The sequence below is a fragment of the Rhincodon typus genome, chromosome 43 (assembly GCF_021869965.1).
Source record: "Rhincodon typus isolate 14 chromosome 43, sRhiTyp1.1, whole genome shotgun sequence".
Classification (NCBI taxonomy): Eukaryota; Metazoa; Chordata; class Chondrichthyes; order Orectolobiformes; family Rhincodontidae; genus Rhincodon; species Rhincodon typus.
The window spans coordinates 6682490-6701294 of record NC_063374.1 but is presented as its reverse complement, the minus strand read 5'-3'; the positions used below and the strand labels follow the sequence as shown (position 1 = coordinate 6701294).

Sequence of the window (18805 nt, the reverse complement as noted above, 5' to 3'; positions counted from 1 at the left end):
AACTAGCCAGGTCTACCTGTTGTACTGGTATGGACGAGTAAGAGTAATGCATTAAAATCCAAGAAGAATGTACCATTTCTGCCAGTTATCTGAATGATAACTGTGGACTAAAATGTGGACATTCATTTTCCCAAATAAGTACTATATTTCCATTTCGAGAGTTACCTGCCTTTACTGGATAGGATAAGCCACAGGCTTAATAGACCAAAATGTCTGAAATTGCTCAATGATTTGCTTATAAATCTAAATTAATGGTGCACAATGTTCAGTGTTGTGGACATTCAGTTAATCTGTTACAACTTCTAACAATCACCTTTTGAGACACTTGGGAGGGGTGGGGGTGGATTTTGGCTAGAAAAGTGATAGGTGATGTCTGGGAATTACTACTTTGTCACTGTGTGTGTGTGTGTGTAGGAGGTGGAGATGTGGGTTAGGCGGGGGGAAAATGGTCATTGGGTGGTGCTGTCAGTTGTCTGGTTTGGTTTGTGTCGAGCTAGGGAAAGGAGTACCATGTGTAGAAAGAGCAGGACCATAAACAATGGATACATTATAGGATATTAAAGGAAGTAGCTACAGAGATAGTGGACGCACTGGTAATAATCTTGTAGGAATCCTTAGATTCTGGAAAAATCATAGGGGATTGGAAAACTCCCAGTGTAACACATTTATTTAGAAAGGGAAGGAGCCAAAAACCAGATAATTATATGTCAATTAGCTTGATGTATCTGTCATTGAGAAAGTGTTAGAGTCTATTATAAAGGATGAAATAGCAGAGCATTTAGAAATGCAAAATATGGTCAACCGGAGCCAGCATGGCTGAAATCATGCCTGACAAATTTACCAGAATTCTTTGACGAGGCACCCAGCAGGACAGATAAAGGAGGCACAGTGTATTTTCAGAAGTCATTTCATAAGCTAGCATACATTAGGCTTGTTAATAAGATTAGAGCCCATGGCTTTGGAGGTATTTAATCAGCATGCTGATGTTGATTAACTCAGTTAGATGGCTACAGGATGTATGTCTTTGGCTAGAGACTACTTCCTCCCACATTCTGCTGCAGTATCTCCCAAAGTCAAGCAGCCTTTCCTCTCTGCTGATCCCACTGAAGCTCGCCTGATTGTCTGTGATATTCATTGATTTGTAGAGAAGCTTGGAACCTAATCTCAAAAACAAATTACTTCTGCCCTCTTGATCGTAGTAATGTGAAACACATTAGCCTTGTATCTAGGTAGAAAATGCTAAATAGCTATTCTTGACTTAACTCCCTTTCATCTTAAAAGTAAATGGATGGTTTACAGTACCCCTATTTACAGTGTGATACTAGCAAGATTTTTCTGGGTCTTTGGGGACCCAAGAGGCTGCTGCCATTGTCAAAAAGTGTGATGAATCACACTTTATTCTCAGTAAAACAATCTAAGCCTTTGTTTGATTTCTAACAATCAGACCACTCAGGCCTACTGCGGAAAGACTCAGAACAGGCCGCATGATGTCCTTCATTTACCCTAAATTCAAAACTACAGACCCAAGACCCCTAAGAAACCTCAAAATTATAAAGATGCCACCAAGATGAGGCTGCTATCTGCCATGAACCTCTTTTGATGGGTCAGTGCTGATGAATGGCAGTATGGCAACATCCTGGACCATGACATTTATCTTTCTGATGCTGAAGCATATCAGGCAACTTTATGTTGCTGTTGCTGCCAGTTTTTCTGGCCTAATAGCATGGATATTGGTGTTGCTGACGTGACGGTAAAGAAAGCAGGTTATCTATGCTGATGTCTTTGGCAGTCATTGTTTAAACAAACACCATTCAACAGAGGTAATTGAATAATCAAAAGGATGATAAAGTTAATCAACCTGTTCGTAATCATTTGACTTTTGAACAGTGGTTTAGGGTGAATTCCCTTTTAAAATATAGAAGAAGCTATTCATAATGGATGGCCTGTGGATGTGGAATTATATTTTTCAGGCCTAATTCTCGGTGACCTACCATTATGTGTTGGTGATGAACTAGGTTCACCATAACCAGGCCCTCTGCTTGTTCCAGACTATGTGATTCAGTGTTGATTGTGCAAACACTCTGATTATAGCAAAATGATGAATCACAGAAAAATTAGTAGACTTTTCTTTCCTTTCAGTCTGGAAATCTGTAATACAAAGCAAATATTCTGTTATTCAAAATTTATCATTTCTTTATTTTTCTAATTTATTTCTATGATTTTGTACTTTTGAAGGTCTGTAATGCTGGACTTTTTATTTCTTTATTTTTCTAATTTTTTTTCCTAAGAATTGTACTCAAGAATCTGTACCTAGGTAGTTTTGTATCTAAGGTGGCGCCGTAAGTGGCGACTTGTAAACTTTTCACTGCACTCGTGAGTACATACGACAATAAAGCTAATTCATTCAATTCATATTGCAGAACTATACAGTCGAGCTGTGAGTAGCAACGAAATAAGTGTCGTTCCTGTGGATCAGTGGTTTTCATCATGTGGTTCGGATTTAATACCTAGCCAGGGAATGATTCTTTCTCTCTCCACCTCAGAAAGTGGTGAAGGCAGAGTCATTAAATATTTTTACGGCAGAGGCTGACAGTTTCATGACTAACAAGAGAGTCAAGGACTATCAGGGTATGTGGGAATGTGGAGTTGGGTCCACAGTCTGCAGTGATCTTATTGAATGGTTGAACAGCCTCGAGAAGCTGAATAACCTACTCTGTTTCCTAATATTCTATGTGTGTATTTTTGTATGACTATTTTGGAAAAGTAAATCAAATACTTTCGAGATAATATTTCAGGTCCTTGAATCCTCTTAAATAGCTGTTCACACAATTAATTTAACCTTTTATTGCAGTACACTGAAAATTATGCTACAAAGGATCAGAGCTACAAGGTGATATTTTATGTCATTGTCCCCAATGCTGGCTAAACTGCGTGTGAAGTGCTGGACGGAGAATAGAGAATGGAATGCAGGATTCTTAATTTTCTTTTGTCCTTGTCAAGATGTAGTACATAGTTGAATGTAAAGCACCATAGATGCAGACAGCATCTTAAGACCTATAACGTGTGTTAATTCTGATGTACGACATTTACATTTGCTCATATTCTGTCTAATATATTTTTTGAATGTGGTATGCATTAGTGCTAGCTTGAGTCCTTGTCTATAGCCCTCCAAACTATATTTAAACTGCATAAAACATGTTATGTATATAGCCAGCCAAGAAAGAGAATACATGAAGAACTTTGAATCATTGGCCTGGGTTGGGCAGACCTGAAAGAACATTGTGAACAATCTACTGGATCACCCAACCCCAAATTGAATTGAAAAGTAATATGCAACAATTTCACAAGACTGAATGAGTTTGTATGAAAGGTGAAGACTGTAATGTGGCTCCTCTTTAATTCCCACATTGCACTCCACTCATACAGTTATTTTGGCAGCATGCAGCTTGGTTTTCTGTACATGTGTGCAACTATTGTTGAACAATACCACGCCAGAATGAATTTCTAAGTCTGTACCACAAAAGCTTGGATTTACAAATAAATTCCTCTGCTTGTATAATTGTTGCATTGACTTTTGCTGAGTTATGGGTCCATGGTTACCTTGCTGTCTGTCTTCACCCTTCACTTATGAACTTACAGCATGTTAAACTGTGGAGGCCATAACAAGTATAACTGATTCTATCCATGCCTCTATGAGCCGGGGAACAATCCTCGGTAGCTCAGAGATAAAACCTGCTACCCACCTGTTCCACGTGTCTCATTTGAGACATGAAAGTAGCTAATTTGGTGATTTTTCTGACTGTGCCTGAGATTGTGCACTTATGTTTGTGACTGAACAAATCTCTTGTTTTCTAGCTGTGATCAGGGACTGCAAGTTATCCTAAAGGATGAGCAGCACAATGTCAACCGCGACAGACTATGACAGCATTGAGATACAGCAGCAGTATAACGACATAAATAACCGCTGGGACGCCAACGAGGAGGAGTGGGACAATGAAAACAGCTCTGCGCGACTCTTTGAACGCTCACGTATCAAAGCCTTAGCAGGTAGGCAGAAAATACTGGTAGGTGAGACTAACAGTTACAAGGCAGGAAAGGAAAAATCTACAGCTTAACAGAGCTGTAAATGAAGAAGAAAGGGACTTCTCTTACAAAAACCAAAGGTAGGACAAAATTCAACCTTTCATTTTACTGTTTCTATTGACCTTTCATGCTAGCTTTCTCTCTTTGAACATGTTGTTTTTCACAATATGGAGAAATTCCCTTTCTGGCGTATTGCCAAGTGGTCATTCTTCTTTAGTGAAACTCCATGGAAACCCTGATCCCATCCTCGCTCAATTGATTCTTGCACACTTTCCAACAGGGTTCACAAAAAATTAATTAAAACTGGGTATTCTTTCTGACTGATTATTTGCTTCCTTGGCACAGGGCATCAAGATCAAGTGTATAACCCCAATATCAAACATGGAAACAGAATAGAATTATTTAAGTTCTGATGAAGAATCACCAGACTTGAAATGTTGACTCTACTTTCTTGCCACAGATGTTACCAGATTTGCTGAGTTTCGCCAGCAATTACTGTTTTTGTTTCAAATCTCTGGCATCTGCATTTCTTTGTTTCATTAAAGAACTATTTAAGTCCCAGGGAGTTAAAACATCCTCATCCTGATGGGGTTGCCCTATTGTCCTGCACCTGCCTGTCCATGCCCTGTTAAAATAGCAAAAATAAAGCATTCTGGAAATCCAGTAGGTTAGGCAGCATCCTTGGAGAGAGAGCAAGTTAACATTTTGAGTCTAGATGACTCTTCAACAGAACTGATGACAAGCCAAGTCTGATGTTGATTTGAACGTTGCTGTGGCGTAGTATTTTTTTAAAGCACTGCATTTGTTCAAAGGTAAAATCGTGTTAGACATCTTGCTGTTTGAGTAATTCAAGCTGCAAATTATTTCAGTGTCTTCTGTCGTTTCTTTCATGATTGAAGAGGCCAGTGCAAGTATGGCATGGAAGTCCGCAGACTGGCAGCTCATGTTACAATCATTGGTGCTTGTCACAGCAACAGCGTCACCTCTGATCTTCATCTTGGCGTGTCAGATACTGCAAGTTTGGCGTAGATAGTTCTCAAGACATGAGGAACTAAGCTTTATTGCCTGTTGCGCAAGGGCTAGTCAAGTGTCGTGTTTTTGCAAGAGAGATGGTCTGCAATGCAGAACCATTTAAGGTTTTTTTTTAGAATGCCCTTTTGTTGTTTGTACTTTGCTGACAAACGTTTCTTAGTTTTAGTAGTACCTGCTTTAATATTCAAGTCTCTGTATAGAATTCACTTGATATCCTTTAAAAAGTTAGCTTCCTTTAAAAAGTATTTTTCTAACCTTCAGGGGAGGTTAGGTGTCTGTGTCCTTACAAACAGTCAATTTGTTTATGGTGAAACATTTGTTTGACAGTCCGTATGTTAGATTAAAGCTGAAGTGTACTTTTCACTTTTTTTTGCCTAATCTGTGCCTAAATTGAGGTGAGATGATAATGGTATGTTTTGTCTATGTTATAAAAAAAGTCATGAGAAGTAATGAGAGCAATATGCAAGTGGAAACACAACTCCATTGTATCCGGTTCAAAACCACCTGATGTTATGCAGTACCTACAGCACCTCATCACCACATAGTCTGTGCATTGTAGATCTTTAATGAAAACATCTGTGTCCTATTACAGCACAGGGGATAACTTAGCCACCCAGTATGAAAACATATTTTGCTGGAGATACACAATAGGTCAGTCAGGATCAGAAAAGGGGAATAAAAGCCTAAAATTTCACATTGATGTTCCTTCACAACTGAAACTGAAAGTCCCTTGACTGAGAAAAATAAGAACAGGAATGTTTGGGGCATGGGACATGTTAATGTATGTGTGAGAGAGATACACACAACAGAAGGAGGAAGGAAACCCAGCTGTTAAAGTTTCCCAGTACCTATTCTAACTAATAAATTTCTGAGAGGACATGACAGGATATATGCTAAAAGTATGTTAGTATGAGTTGTCACTAGTGAGTGAGAAGGTGCAGAGGCCATGCAGGTTTCATAGTCTCAGGTACTGGGTGGACGAGAGTGAGTCCAGGAAAAGATTGCATGTAATAATGAGAATGGTTGGCTATGATTCATGGTGGGAGGTGCGCTGCATTAGACGAGAGAGTGAGTGTGAGGTAACTGAGAGAAGATGGAGGCAGTTAGCCTGACAGAATGGAGGAGGTCATTGACCTTCCTGTGGCATTGCTGGGCATTCCTCTGGATGGTTGAGACCATACTGACCCGATGCAGCCTTAGACCTGGCTGGCAGGGCTTGGTGGTGTGACCTCCTGGGAGATGCTGATGGTCTTCTTCTGCATAACCCATCCAGATCCATGTCTGCAAAGCAATGCGGCAATTTTCCCTTATCATGCTAGCAATGTCTGAGTCAAATGTTATAAACCACACAGGGCAATGCCAGACAGCCAGTGCTAATCTCGGAGCACAATAGCCTTTTATAGTGCCAGTGCCGGGGATCCAAGAGCACTCCATGAGTGGCAAGTGCTTCCAACTATAGGGAATGAAAGAATCAGGCTAGCATTGGATGAGAAGGACACCATAGAGGTGTGGTACGCAGTTAATGGAGTAAGTGTGAGCTGATCGTGTGAGATCCTTGTGGAGAGAAACCCTCCATGAAACTGGATGACACTCAGTTGATTTCCGGTTAGATTCAGACCTATGTAACTTACAAGACTAACATTCTTTCTGTGGAAATTATCAGCCTAGAATTTGGTACCTTGTTTATTTATCTGAAGATTATCTAGTGATCTGAGGTTAGAGGGTGGTCTGTGGTTTCAGCTAGTGAGCTAACAATAAAGTATAATACGTGCTCGTAAAACTTGAAACATTACTGCATAACTTCACAACAGAATTAGGGCTTCAGACAAAATTAAGAGGATTGATTAACAAGCGACAGGAGATTTATTCATTTTTGTGTGTCTTCATTCTAACCAGAAGCAGAGCTAGAAACTGTTCCCTTTTGCTCAGCCTGTGGGACAGACTTTATACAAACAGTAAAACTACAGAGCGCAACAGTACTGAATATACTTGCAAGTTATTTTTTAAGGTAGGCATTTTATCGCTGTTTTGATTTGTAAAAGGTTAGAACTGAATGGGAGTCATCGATGAATGCACAATGCACTCATAGCAAATCTTAGGGATGCTGTTTTTGAGCAGGCATTAATCAAGTAGATCTCAAAGCTACACTTGACCATAGCCAGTAGTCCTGGGATTAAATGAACTCTTGGAATATCTTATTACCATTTCTACCTGTATTAACTCTATAATCTTGAACTTCCTTTCGGCTTATCCCAGGAAGAGAATTGACACAGGATTGACTGCTTAAGGTGCAAAACGATGTCTTCTATCTTTAGTTTCATCTTGAGACTTGTGCATCCTATATTTGCACACTTTCGTTCTGCACTCAGAATTCAAGTTCTATAATCAGTTTACTTGTTTCCAATGTGCCCCCTTCTGGGATCCAGAGAAAGTTCATAGAGTTCAAGAATGTGTTTTGAAATAAGAGATCTGAGCTTCAGAAACTTTTGGCGTTGTTTGCTCATATAGGTCTACTGAAATTGGGGTTTAAAAGGCAGGAAACACTGCCAAATAAAATTATAGATGGAATCTTCCAAGGCTCTAAATGTTGTGGGCTGTGGCGATGAATTTGTGAGAATCATGTGACAAGGTAAGTAAGGATTTTTTTGACCTGAGAGTGAGAAGTCGCATTTTCCAACTAGGTTCTGGATGTTGGGACAAGATTTTTGTGAGTGGTGAGCGCCTATTAACATAAATTATTGCTCATTTTCACCTTTATTATTACTTAATACCACTTCATTAATATGCTCTTTCCTACTCTTCCACCCACCGGATCAAAAGGAGATGCCAGGAATTTTTGACATTAAAATCAGAATGGGTAACTGGCTCTTCCTTGGACACCCAGCGACCAGTGTCTCAGGGCATATATCCCACGACCACGGATGCTGGCATTTGCCACGTGAATCTCTGCACCATCATGGCATATCTGGTAGTGCAATTCAATCCTGGAAATTTGGAGGGTAAAATGGTGGTGAAAGAAGGAGATTGGATATTTAAGAGGGAACTGATATCGCAGGGGAGGAAATGGGATGCTCACCGAACTGTAGTGACGGAGCTCAGGGGATAGGGATGAGAATTAGAGTCGTAGTTCAAGGTGTTGGATAAGAACATGTGGGAGTTTAGTGGAGCCGGACTATCCAGGGAGTGCAAGGCAGAAAGGGATGTGGAGATTCAAGGCTGGGGTGAACGTGCTGATCAGACTGAGCCTGAAACTTATGATGTTGACCATGACCTGCATTGCCTTTCATGATCTGTCATGCTAATTGCAACCTATTAATGCAAAATGGAAGCGACCATGCTGACCAAAAATGTGGGCTCCATTTCTGAACAATGGAAGGCTCTTCATGGGGCAATTGTATCATTCATGCACTTCAAGGGTGTAGGTTAAAATTACTTGCAATCATATCATTGTGCATGTTAAATGCATGCATTGCACAAGTGTGTGGGGTGCAAATGCTGGTCAGAAGCAACTTTTTCCATGTCATTGGTTCTTGCAGATTGATGATAGACATCTCTGTGAATCAAAAGTAACCACAGGCAACCATAAAAGAGGCGCCTGCAGGTCACAATGCGCACAATTAATGCAAGACCTCCAGTGGTGCAGAGGGTTACGGAATTGATTTCCTCTTAGCCTGAACTGTAAATATAATGCAAGGCTCTCTCAGGTGTGGTGATGAGGGGTTGAATGGAGAAGGGTTCATTACTCATGCATCGCTTAAATTCTCTACTGTTTGTTTGTCACGTGATAAAATGCCAAGATGAGTCATGCCCTCCTTGTCTTAATATCCCATCTCCTATTGTATAGAGGAGTATGTTTAGCCTTCATTTCTACGGGATGCAAATGCTGCCTGTTCATATCAGTAAGAACCTCAGGTTTATTGGAAGTGTGACTAATGGATCTAGCCACACCAGGGTTTATTGTCACCGTTGCTGTGATGCAACGAAGGTGCAGAGAAATGGAAGAGGAACCTATGCACCCAGGACCAGCAGCAACCTCCAGCAAATGAAGGATTGCCATCACGTGAAGAGGTAGCAGTTGGGAGGCCGCTTAGGATGAGCAGGAGGCCAGAGTCTTTTCTCCCTGATGCCATTTTCTCTGGATGAGCAAGACACAGTATTCGCACAGGCTGAGGACGTCTCGGGTTACTTTGACCAATATCATTTTTGTCAGATCATAACCCTTCATCTCATTTCCCCATAATGAGCCTGAGCAATAGGATTCACAGAGCCATATCATAACACAACTGACTTCATTAACAGTAAAGGGTTCAATTCCATTAGTGCACAAGTGATCTATGTTCATAGTTTCTACTTCTTACAGATTTGTGCCTGGTAACCTGGAAGCTGCCATGTATCCTTGAGAATTTTCGTACATTTGAGAGTCAGTTTCCTTATAAGGCTGGTTACTAGGAGACAAGGACTAGCAACTGTGACCATGGCTGTTGACTCTGTTATGCAATCCCTGACTGACAAAGAGCACAGATACAGTGCAGCTCATTTTTCAACCGAGGTGATAGTGGAGCAAATGATAGGCCTGCTGAAGGTTAGGTTTGGCTGCTGGTATCGTTTTGGAGGAGCCTTGTTCCAGATAGAAGGTGCTGCATAATCCTAGCCTGCTGTGCTCTGCACAACGAGAGAGGGCAATAAGGGGATGTAATGGATGGTATAAATTGGGAGAGCAGGGGCACTTGTTCTGATGAGGTTGAGGACATTAAGCGTGACCTTGTGCATGATGGAATGCAGCTGAATTGCTGCAGGACTTAATGGACTTCCAGGTCCAGTCGAGAGAACTGGGTGCTGTCATCACTCATCGGCTATAGAATTGTTGGTGCTTGACATGCAGGCAATTTTTTTTCAAGATGGCAGCAGAGTTGCAGTGAAACTTGTGAGCTCCTCAGCCCAGGAACCTGGGGCTTGCCTACTTCATCTGCTTTATTTTATTTTCTTTCATGGCTTTTTTAAAAATGATTCCATTTGTTGTGATATCTTACCTTCTTTTAACGACTTTGATGGAAGGCGTCTTCTCCCGGCCCAGGGCCAGCAATGGGGTGGCTTCCAGTGTCCCGGAATGGCGGTATAGGCCTGGCACCTGATGGGGCAATCTCCTGGTGTGGCAGCCTCAACCAGGAGGGGCAGTCTCCTGGTGTGGTAGTTTTGTCCAGGAGCTATGGTCTTGGCCTGGAGTGGTGTTCTTGTCCCAACATGGAGGTCTTGCCCCAATGTGGAGGCTTTCTTCAGTGGCTTCCAGGTATTCCAGTAGCCCAGCATGATAGTCTAGTCCTGGCACAGAGATCTTGTCTTGGATGGAGGTCTTGACCTTGCTTCGGAGACGGTTTCCGGATTTTTCAGTAGCCCTGTGTGATGGTCTTGATGTGGCATGGCGGTCTCGGCTGGCATTGCGGTCTCAGCCCGGCTCTGCCTGGTGGTTTTGGCCCGGTTTTGCAGCATAACCCGAACCCAGGAGCCTTTAATTGAACTGTGATGAACTTTTACTGTTTTTCTTCTTATTTATGACTTCTGTTATTAATCTAGGTGCCATGGTATACTTTTTCACTGTATTTTTTTGGTAAAAATACACATGACAATAAATCCCTATTAAATTCTATTCTGTTCTGTTCTATTCTATTCTATTAGTTTCTGTTCTGAGAGGCAAATCAGCTTCTGCTTGTTTGATTTCTGTATGAGTTTAGTGTTTGTAAATAAAAGTGAAATTTCTGAGGTGACTGAAGGCTTCCCTGTATATGTTGGTGTCATCATCATCATCACCATAGGATACCTACAGTGTGGAAACAGGCCCTTTGGCCCAACCAGTCCACACTGACGCTCAGAGCATCCCACCCAGACCCATCCCCCTATAGCCCACCCAAGCTACTCATCCCTGAATACTATGGGCAATTTAGCATGGCCAATCCACCTAGCCTGGACATCTTTGGACTATGGGAAGAAACAGGAGCTGAACAATGATAAGATGTTGGGCTACAGTGGACACGGAGAAAGAGTATATTGATTTGGATTGTAAGATAGGATTGGCTAAAGGCAGGTAAGCAGTTACAGGAACATGCAATTTGTATGTGCAAGGAATGTCAACTCTACCACCTGTGTGCCATGAGAAGCATTTGTTTGTAGCTGCTGTGCCACTACATTGATAGTGAAGGGCAACTCCAGACTGGCAACACTTGACCTGATGTACTGCTGAGGTTTCAAGATGGCTCGAACTAGGAATGCCATTATATTCTTGGCTTGAGTGAGTACTTTTGACTATGGCAAGTGGGAGAATCGGGTTAGCATTGCATGAGAAGTTACTGAGGTGAATTTAGATCGATAGTATGAGAAAACTTGCGAGACGTGTGGAGAAAAGCCCTCCATGAGACTCAATGAAAATGATACATTGCTAAAACATGAGACAGTTCTTCTGTATTGTTCTGAAAGCTCCTTGTGACAATTGAGTAAAGCTTTGACTGAACTTTTACATTTTTCAGGCTGTGTGTGGAAGCAGGAGTGCACAATGGTGACTGACTCTTTTCCTCCACCAATGAGAAAGTTTGATACGTTGAGCTCCAATGAGCTTATTTAGAGCTCACCATCGAGCTTTCTGTGAGTTGCAGGTCTCAAAGATGAAGCTCCGAAGCTAGCAGCCAATCAGAGGCTGGCAATTCCAGGTGCTACATGTCTCTGTTATGGGGTAACATGTTGGAAATTAAGCCCGCTATTCCTGGAGTCGTTACAAAACTTAAAAGATTTTAAAAGGAATACAGAATTCCCCAACTTAACCTGTCTTTTATACCCAAGTTGATGGAAAGCACGGATCAAGTTTTTGTAGTTAACAAAAATTCTATTCACTAGAAATAAATATTCTGACTACAGATAAACCGACGACGTATGTCACTATTAGTTAAAACTCTAACCCACTTATAAAACTGTTGAAAGGGATAGTCTGTCAGAAGAAAACAGAACAGGCAGTCAGATCTTGGGTGCTAAGAAGGAATCTTACGTTAGGCAGGCTTTGACAAAATTTAAAAGAATAATTGTTATAGGGCACTCTTCTATCAGGGGCACAGATAGGAGATTCTATGGCAGTGAGCGTGAATCTAGTATAGTATGTTGCTTTCCTGGTGCCAGGATTAAGGACGTCTCAAAATGTTTGAAGTATATTGTTAAAGGAGAGAGTAAGAAGTCAGAAGTTATGTACACATTGGTAGGAATGACATAGTTAGGGAAAAGATTACGGCTTTACAGAGTGAATTATATAAGAGCTTAAACAGAAGATTAAAAAACAGATCCTGAAAAGCAGTAGACTCCAGTTTACTCCTGGTGCAAAGCTCAAATGAAGGAAGGAATAAAAGGATAAAGGAGATAAATAAGTGGCTGAAGAGATGGTGTAATGTTCAGGGATTCAGGTTCTTTGATCATTGGGATCCCTTCTGGAGCAAAAAAAACCTTTTCAAAAAGGATAGGTTTCACCTGAACTGGAAGGGGACTAATATCCGAGTAGGAAATTTGTTAGTTCTATTAAGGGAGACTGTAAACTATTAGAGAGGGGTTTGGAGGGATCCTAAGTAGCAGAGTAAATAGAAAGATAGATGAGGATAGTTCTGAATCTGAAAAGAACAAGTTAATTAGAAAAGATAGTCAAGACCAAGTCAGAATGAAGTTACTCTGAAGAATTAAACTGCATTTATTTCAATGCAAGGGGTCTTATAGGTAGGGCTAATGAACTCAGGGCATGTTTGGGAGCATGGGACTGGGACGTCATAGCTATTACAGAAACTTGGCTGAGGGATGGACAGGACTGCCAGCTCAGTGTTCTAGGTTTCGGATGTTATAGGAAGGTTGGGAAATTAAGCAAAAGAGGAGGGAGAGTGGCGCTTTTGATTCAGGAAAACATTACTGCTGTAATCAGAGAAGATACTTCTAAAAGTTTGTCCAGTGAAAACATATGGGTTGAAATTAGAAATAAGGAAGGAATGATCACCTTGACGGGATTGTACTGTAGCCTCCCTCCCCCCACCCCAGTAACCAGAGGGAAATTGAGGAACAAATATGTAGAGAGATCTCAGATATATATCAGAATAATAACGTTGTAATAGGTGATTTTAATTTTCCGGCCATTGACTGGGACTACCACAATATTAAAGTTTTGGATGAAGAATTTGTTGAATGTATTCAAAAAAATTTTCTCTATCTATATTTAATTGTTCCTACTAGAGAAGGAGCAAAACTTGATCTTCACTTGGGCAATAAGGCAGGGCAAATGACTGAAGTGATAGTAGGGGAACACTTTGGATCTAGTGATCATAATTCAATTAGTTTTAGAATAGTTTTAGAAAAGGATAAGTCTTCCATTAACGTTTAAGTTTTTAATTTGATTAAGGCAAATTTTAATAATATGAGACAAGAACGTACAAAAGTTGATTGGAATAGACTGCTCGCAGGTAAAGGGATATCTGATAAGTAGGAGGCTTTCAAAAGTGTGATAACGAGAGTTCAAAGTCATTATGTTCCTATTACAGTGAAAGTTAAGGCTGGTAGGATTAGGGAACAACGGATGAATAAAGATATTGAGTCCGTAAGAATTAAAAATAATTATATGTTAAATATCAATAACTGGGTTCAAATGAATGTCTTGAACAGTATAGACTGTAGGGGCATTCTTAAGAGGGCGATCAGGAGAGCAAAGAGGGGATATGAGATAGCCTTAGCAGGTAAGGCTAAGGATAATCCAAAGAGATTCAAGAAGTGCTTAAAGAGCAAGAGAGCAACTAGAGAGACAGTAGGGCCTCAGAGATCAAAGAGGTCATTTTTGTGTTGAATCTCAGGAGATGAGAGAAATAGTAAATGAATATTTCCCGTCAGTTTTTACTGTGGAGAAAAAAATCGAGGCTAGAGAACTCGGGGAAATAAATATTGATGTTTTGAAAATAGTTCACATTACTGAAAAGGAAACGTTGGAGGTCTTAGAAAATGCAAAGGTAGGTAAATCTCCAGAACTTGATCTAGTGTATCCCAGGACATTGTGGGAAGTTAGGGAGGAAATTGTGGGTTCCCTTGCAGAAATACTTGTATCATCTATAACTACAGGTGAGGTGCTTTTGTTTGCCTTTGTTTAAGGATGGATGTAAAGAGAAGCCTGGGAACTATAGACCTGTGAGTCTGTCTTCGGTGGTGGGTAAGTTGTAGGAAGTAATTCTGAAAGATAGGATTTATATGCATTTTGAGGGGCAAGGAATGGTTAGCATTAGTCAGCATGGTTTTGTGCAAGGGAAATCGTGTCTCACAAACTTGACTGAGATTTTTGAGGAAGTAACCAAGAAGATTGATGAGGGCAGAGTGATAGACGTTGTTTGCTTGGACTTTAATAAAGCTTTTGACAAGGTTCCGCATGGTAGACTAATTAGCAAAGTTAGATCACATGGGATTCAGGATGAGCTTGCAGGAGATAGAGAGTGATGGTGGAGGAGAGTTGTTTTTCGGACTGGAGGCCTGTTATCAGCAGTGTTACACAGGGATTGGTGCTGGGCCCACTTTTGTTTGTCATCTACATTAATGATTTAGAGAGGAGTATAGAAGGCATGGTTAGTAAGTTTGCAGATGACACCAAAATTGGCGGTATAGTGGACAGTGAAGAAGATTATCTAAGATTACAAAGAGATCTTGATCAATTAAGTCAATGGCTGAGGAGTGGGAGATGGAGTTTAATTTGGATAAATGTGAGGTATTGCATTTTGCTGAAACAAACAAGAGCAGGCATTAAACAATTAAAAGTAGGGTCTTGGGTGGTGTTGTAGAACAGAGAGACCTGGGGGTTCAGGTACATAATTCTTAGAATTTTACATCACAGGTAGACAGGATGGTTAAGAAGACATTTAGCATGCTTGGCTTCATTGCTCATACCTTTGAGTAAAGGAGTTGGGATGCCATGTTGAGGTTGTATAGAACGTTGGTAAGACCTCTTCTGGAGTACTATGTTAAGTTCTGGTTGCCCTGTTATAATTATAGCAAGATATTATTAAGCTGGAGAGGGTTTAGAAGACACTTATCAAGATGTTGCTGGGAATGGAGGCTTTCATTTACAAGGAGAGTCTGGATAGGCTGGGACATTTTTCACTGGAATGTAGGAGGTTGAGGGGTGACTTTATAGAAGTTTATAAATTCATGAGGGGTATAGACAAGGTGTATAGCAGATGTCTTTTCCCTAGGATGGGGGGATTTCAAGACTAGAGGCATATTTTAAGGTGAGAGGAGAAAGATTTTAAAAAGACGTGAGGGGCAACTTTTTTACACCGAGAGCGGTTCATGTGTGGAATGAACTTCCAGAGGAAGTGGTGGATGTGGCTACTTTTATAACGTTTAAAACACATTTAGATAATTACATAAATATGAAATATTTAGAGGGATGTGAGCCCAGTGCAGGCAGGAGGGACTAGTTTACTTTGGGATTATGGTTGGCATGGACTGTTTGAACCGAAGACTCTGCTTCCATGCTGTATAAGTCTGTGACTATGACTCTATAACTCCCTCTCTACACAGACTTACAGACAGACTTAGACAGACACAAAAAATATAAGTGTTATGAGCAGAGGGAAAGACTGGGACAGCAGTTCAGTGGTCTCTGTCCATAGGGTTTGGTGAGAAGTGCCTTTTGTTATCAGAATGATACTTCTTGACCTTCCATCCCAAATACTTGTAGGAGGCACAGAGTGACTGGTTCATACTGACATATTAATTGAAAGTTACAGCTTACAGCGACTGTTGAGGGGAAATAAATGCCTCTTTTCAGGCTTGAGATGCTTTTTACTGTATAGCAAAAACAGCCTCTGTCCTTTCAGTGGTCCAGTGGCTTCTAACCCAAACATTCATACCCCCAACCTGTTTAGCTACCTGAGAACCAATAGCATAGTTGTCGGCAGGGAGGAGGCCTTTGTCATCGATAACTGCTCTCTATTTCACAGACCAATCAGCTGTTTATTGCGGACCAAACCTCCATGTGTATGCAGCCCCTCGGCTCCAGCTCATCTATAACTAGGCTTTCTCTACTGCTTGAACCAATAGCTGTGTAGACAGCACTTGCAGCAAGTATCAGGTAACTTGTTTTTAAAAGTGCAATCTTTTGATTTTAAAAATTACTTTTCCCATACAAAAAATATAAAAAGATAACTGTCTTTACATCACTGGAGGGCTGGGGAGCTTTAGGGGTTACACAGGTGAGAAGGTAAGTCTTTTTCTTTCAGGTTTTGTGGATAGATGGAGTTTGCATGGGTCAGATACAGGGCTAGAGGGTTGGCTCACAGTGGCCACTTCCTTACCCCTACTTGGCCCTAGATTGGGGCAAATAGAAGACATCCAAAACCTGGCATGTAGGTCACCTTGTTTTCCCTGTTGAGAAATCATTCACTTTTCCCATATGTAGGGAAGGCTGGTAGTTGGGTTGGTGGCAAGTTGGGTTCCTTAAATAACCATTAATTGTCCGCTTAAGTTTCTTAATTGTTTGCAAGTTTAGAAGGTACCCAATGGATCTTCGAACCAAAATCTAATTGCTGAGGTAGCAAGACATGGGCAAGTATCTCTCCAGGGTCACATTTGCCAATTATTTCCCCTTTTCGCCACCTTCCTCACTACCTCCATGGAAGGGGAAATTGCACCCTTCATTTGAAACCGATTGAGAAATTTACAGTGGTGGCAAAAATGTATAGAAAACTGAAGTTTCCAGGTCAGTGCAAGTTTGCTACAAGTTCCTCATGGGATCAGTGACAATTCCTAGGTCAGCACAGGTTAAGTGTACTTTTGTAGAAGCCTGTTGTCATCCAACTGTTGTTTCTAAATGACTGCTTCGAAGACAAGCAATCCAATTGAACCACCTCACCTAACTGCCCAGCTCAGTTTGACTCATTCAACAGGAAACAGACTTAATTTGTAAACCAAATACCATCTTTCTTCACTATACGGTGGAGGAGCTTAACTAGTGGTTTTCTGTGGAAGAGTCTCCTTCTTTAAGGGCGAGTTAGCTATTTAAGACCTTAATGTTTTCTGTCTTTAGCATTTGTAACAAATGAACCGGTTTGCATAAATTCTACTTTGCTTTTGTGACATATTCCTCAGAACACATCCACCAATTTTGGAAGGGATTTTATTTCTCAAAGGGATCATTTATTCTTTTGTTGACTTTATAAATGATCCACATTTTCCTGTGATAACATGGCTAAACTTTCTACTTTGCCATCAGCATAAACTAATCTTTTTATTATGAGTAATCCACACCTAAGTATTAGTAACTTGATATATTTTGGTGGAGTTGAAGCTTAATTTATTATTCAGCTTACAGTGTTTACTACCACCTTGAAAGAGACTACATTTGAAAAAGGAGATAAAGAAAAGAATTTCAATCAAAAAAAATGAATTAAACTCTTGTTTTTGCACAGAATCATTATTTGTGCAATCACATTATCACATGTTCCAACATATGATTTTGCTGATTAATAATTCATTTCCTTTGTCCAATTTTATGCCATTACTTCTCTGCTAAAGTGAATCTCTTGTGGTCAAGTGTTGTTCCACAGTGTCAGTAGACCTCTGGGTGGTGAAATAACTCTACAAGGGCCAGTGTCCCATCACCAAGTCTCCCTTTATTTTCACGTGACTTGTCCTTGACTATAGTACTGTCTCTTACAGAGTGAGGCACTGGAGTGTCATTGTCCCTGACACTCAGTCTTTTTTGTTGGCCAGGGCTTCCTGATTGAACCAGTTTAAAACCCCATTCATGGAACTCATATTCTATGAGGTCCAGCTGACTGACCTTGTTGCAATTATTTGGTTTGAATGACTTTCCTCATACCATGGGGCACACTTGATACAGCCTTTCAAGACCATAAAGAGTTCTAGAATGTTCTACAACAAATGAAGTACTTCTGAGCTGTAGTCGCTGTTATAAAGTAGAAAATGCAGAAACCTCTGAACAAGTTCCCATAAGCAGCAGTGTAGTAATGACAAGTAGTCTGTTTTTGTGACATGGAATGAGGAATAAATATTGACTCAGGACTTCTCTACACTCCTTTGAGAGAGTAGATATGGGACTTTTTTTAATCTGCCTGAGAGGTAGACTTGTTTTAATGTTACATTGAAAACATTGCACCTCCACTTTGCTTCTTCAGTGCTGTACTGGTTTAGATTGGGATAGTCAGCTTGGGTCATGAACTCAACTCTATGGAGCAGTGCTTGAAGAGACAGCCTTCTTCCTAAGGCAAAAATGCTGTCCACCGAGCCATGCAAATTGAGAATGGGGTTAATGCGACTGTGCTGTGCAGTTGGTACGCAACAAAGCCTCTACAATGAGCAACATTATAATAACAAGATCACCTGTTTCCATTGTGTTGATTGAAGGTGGAATGGGAGTTCCCTAGCTCTTCTCCAAAATAGTTACAGAAGATCTTTTACATTTGTCTGAGGTAGATGAGGCTTAAGTTTGATATCTCGTTGTGCAGCACTCAGTTGATAGTGGATTTGGAAAATCTGTATTGATGTTTGTACTCAGGCTCCTGATATGGGGCACCAACACTCAACCTTCTGACTCAGGTGAGATTGTCACTGCAGACACCACCATTTCCTGAATTTACATGTAATTGTGCCAGAAACCTGATGTTATGGAAACCTGGAAGGA

General features: G+C 40.7%; 1 protein-coding gene across 4 annotated transcripts in view; it reads left to right on the top strand.

Moving 5' to 3' along the window:
- The window catches only part of LOC109918809 (spectrin beta chain, non-erythrocytic 1-like), a 258622-nt gene that overhangs the window by 61928 nt on the left and 177889 nt on the right, over positions 1 to 18805 (top strand). For 3 of the 4 annotated variants that reach the window (XM_048619799.1, XM_048619794.1, XM_048619798.1), the window contains exon 2: positions 3856 to 4047. In XM_048619799.1, coding sequence (XP_048475756.1) covers positions 3888 to 4047 — 160 coding nt within the window. In that variant the 5' untranslated portion in view covers positions 3856 to 3887. Of the gene's footprint in view, positions 1 to 3855; positions 4048 to 18805 lie in introns of those variants that run through there. The other variant, XM_048619797.1, reaches the window with a different exon arrangement.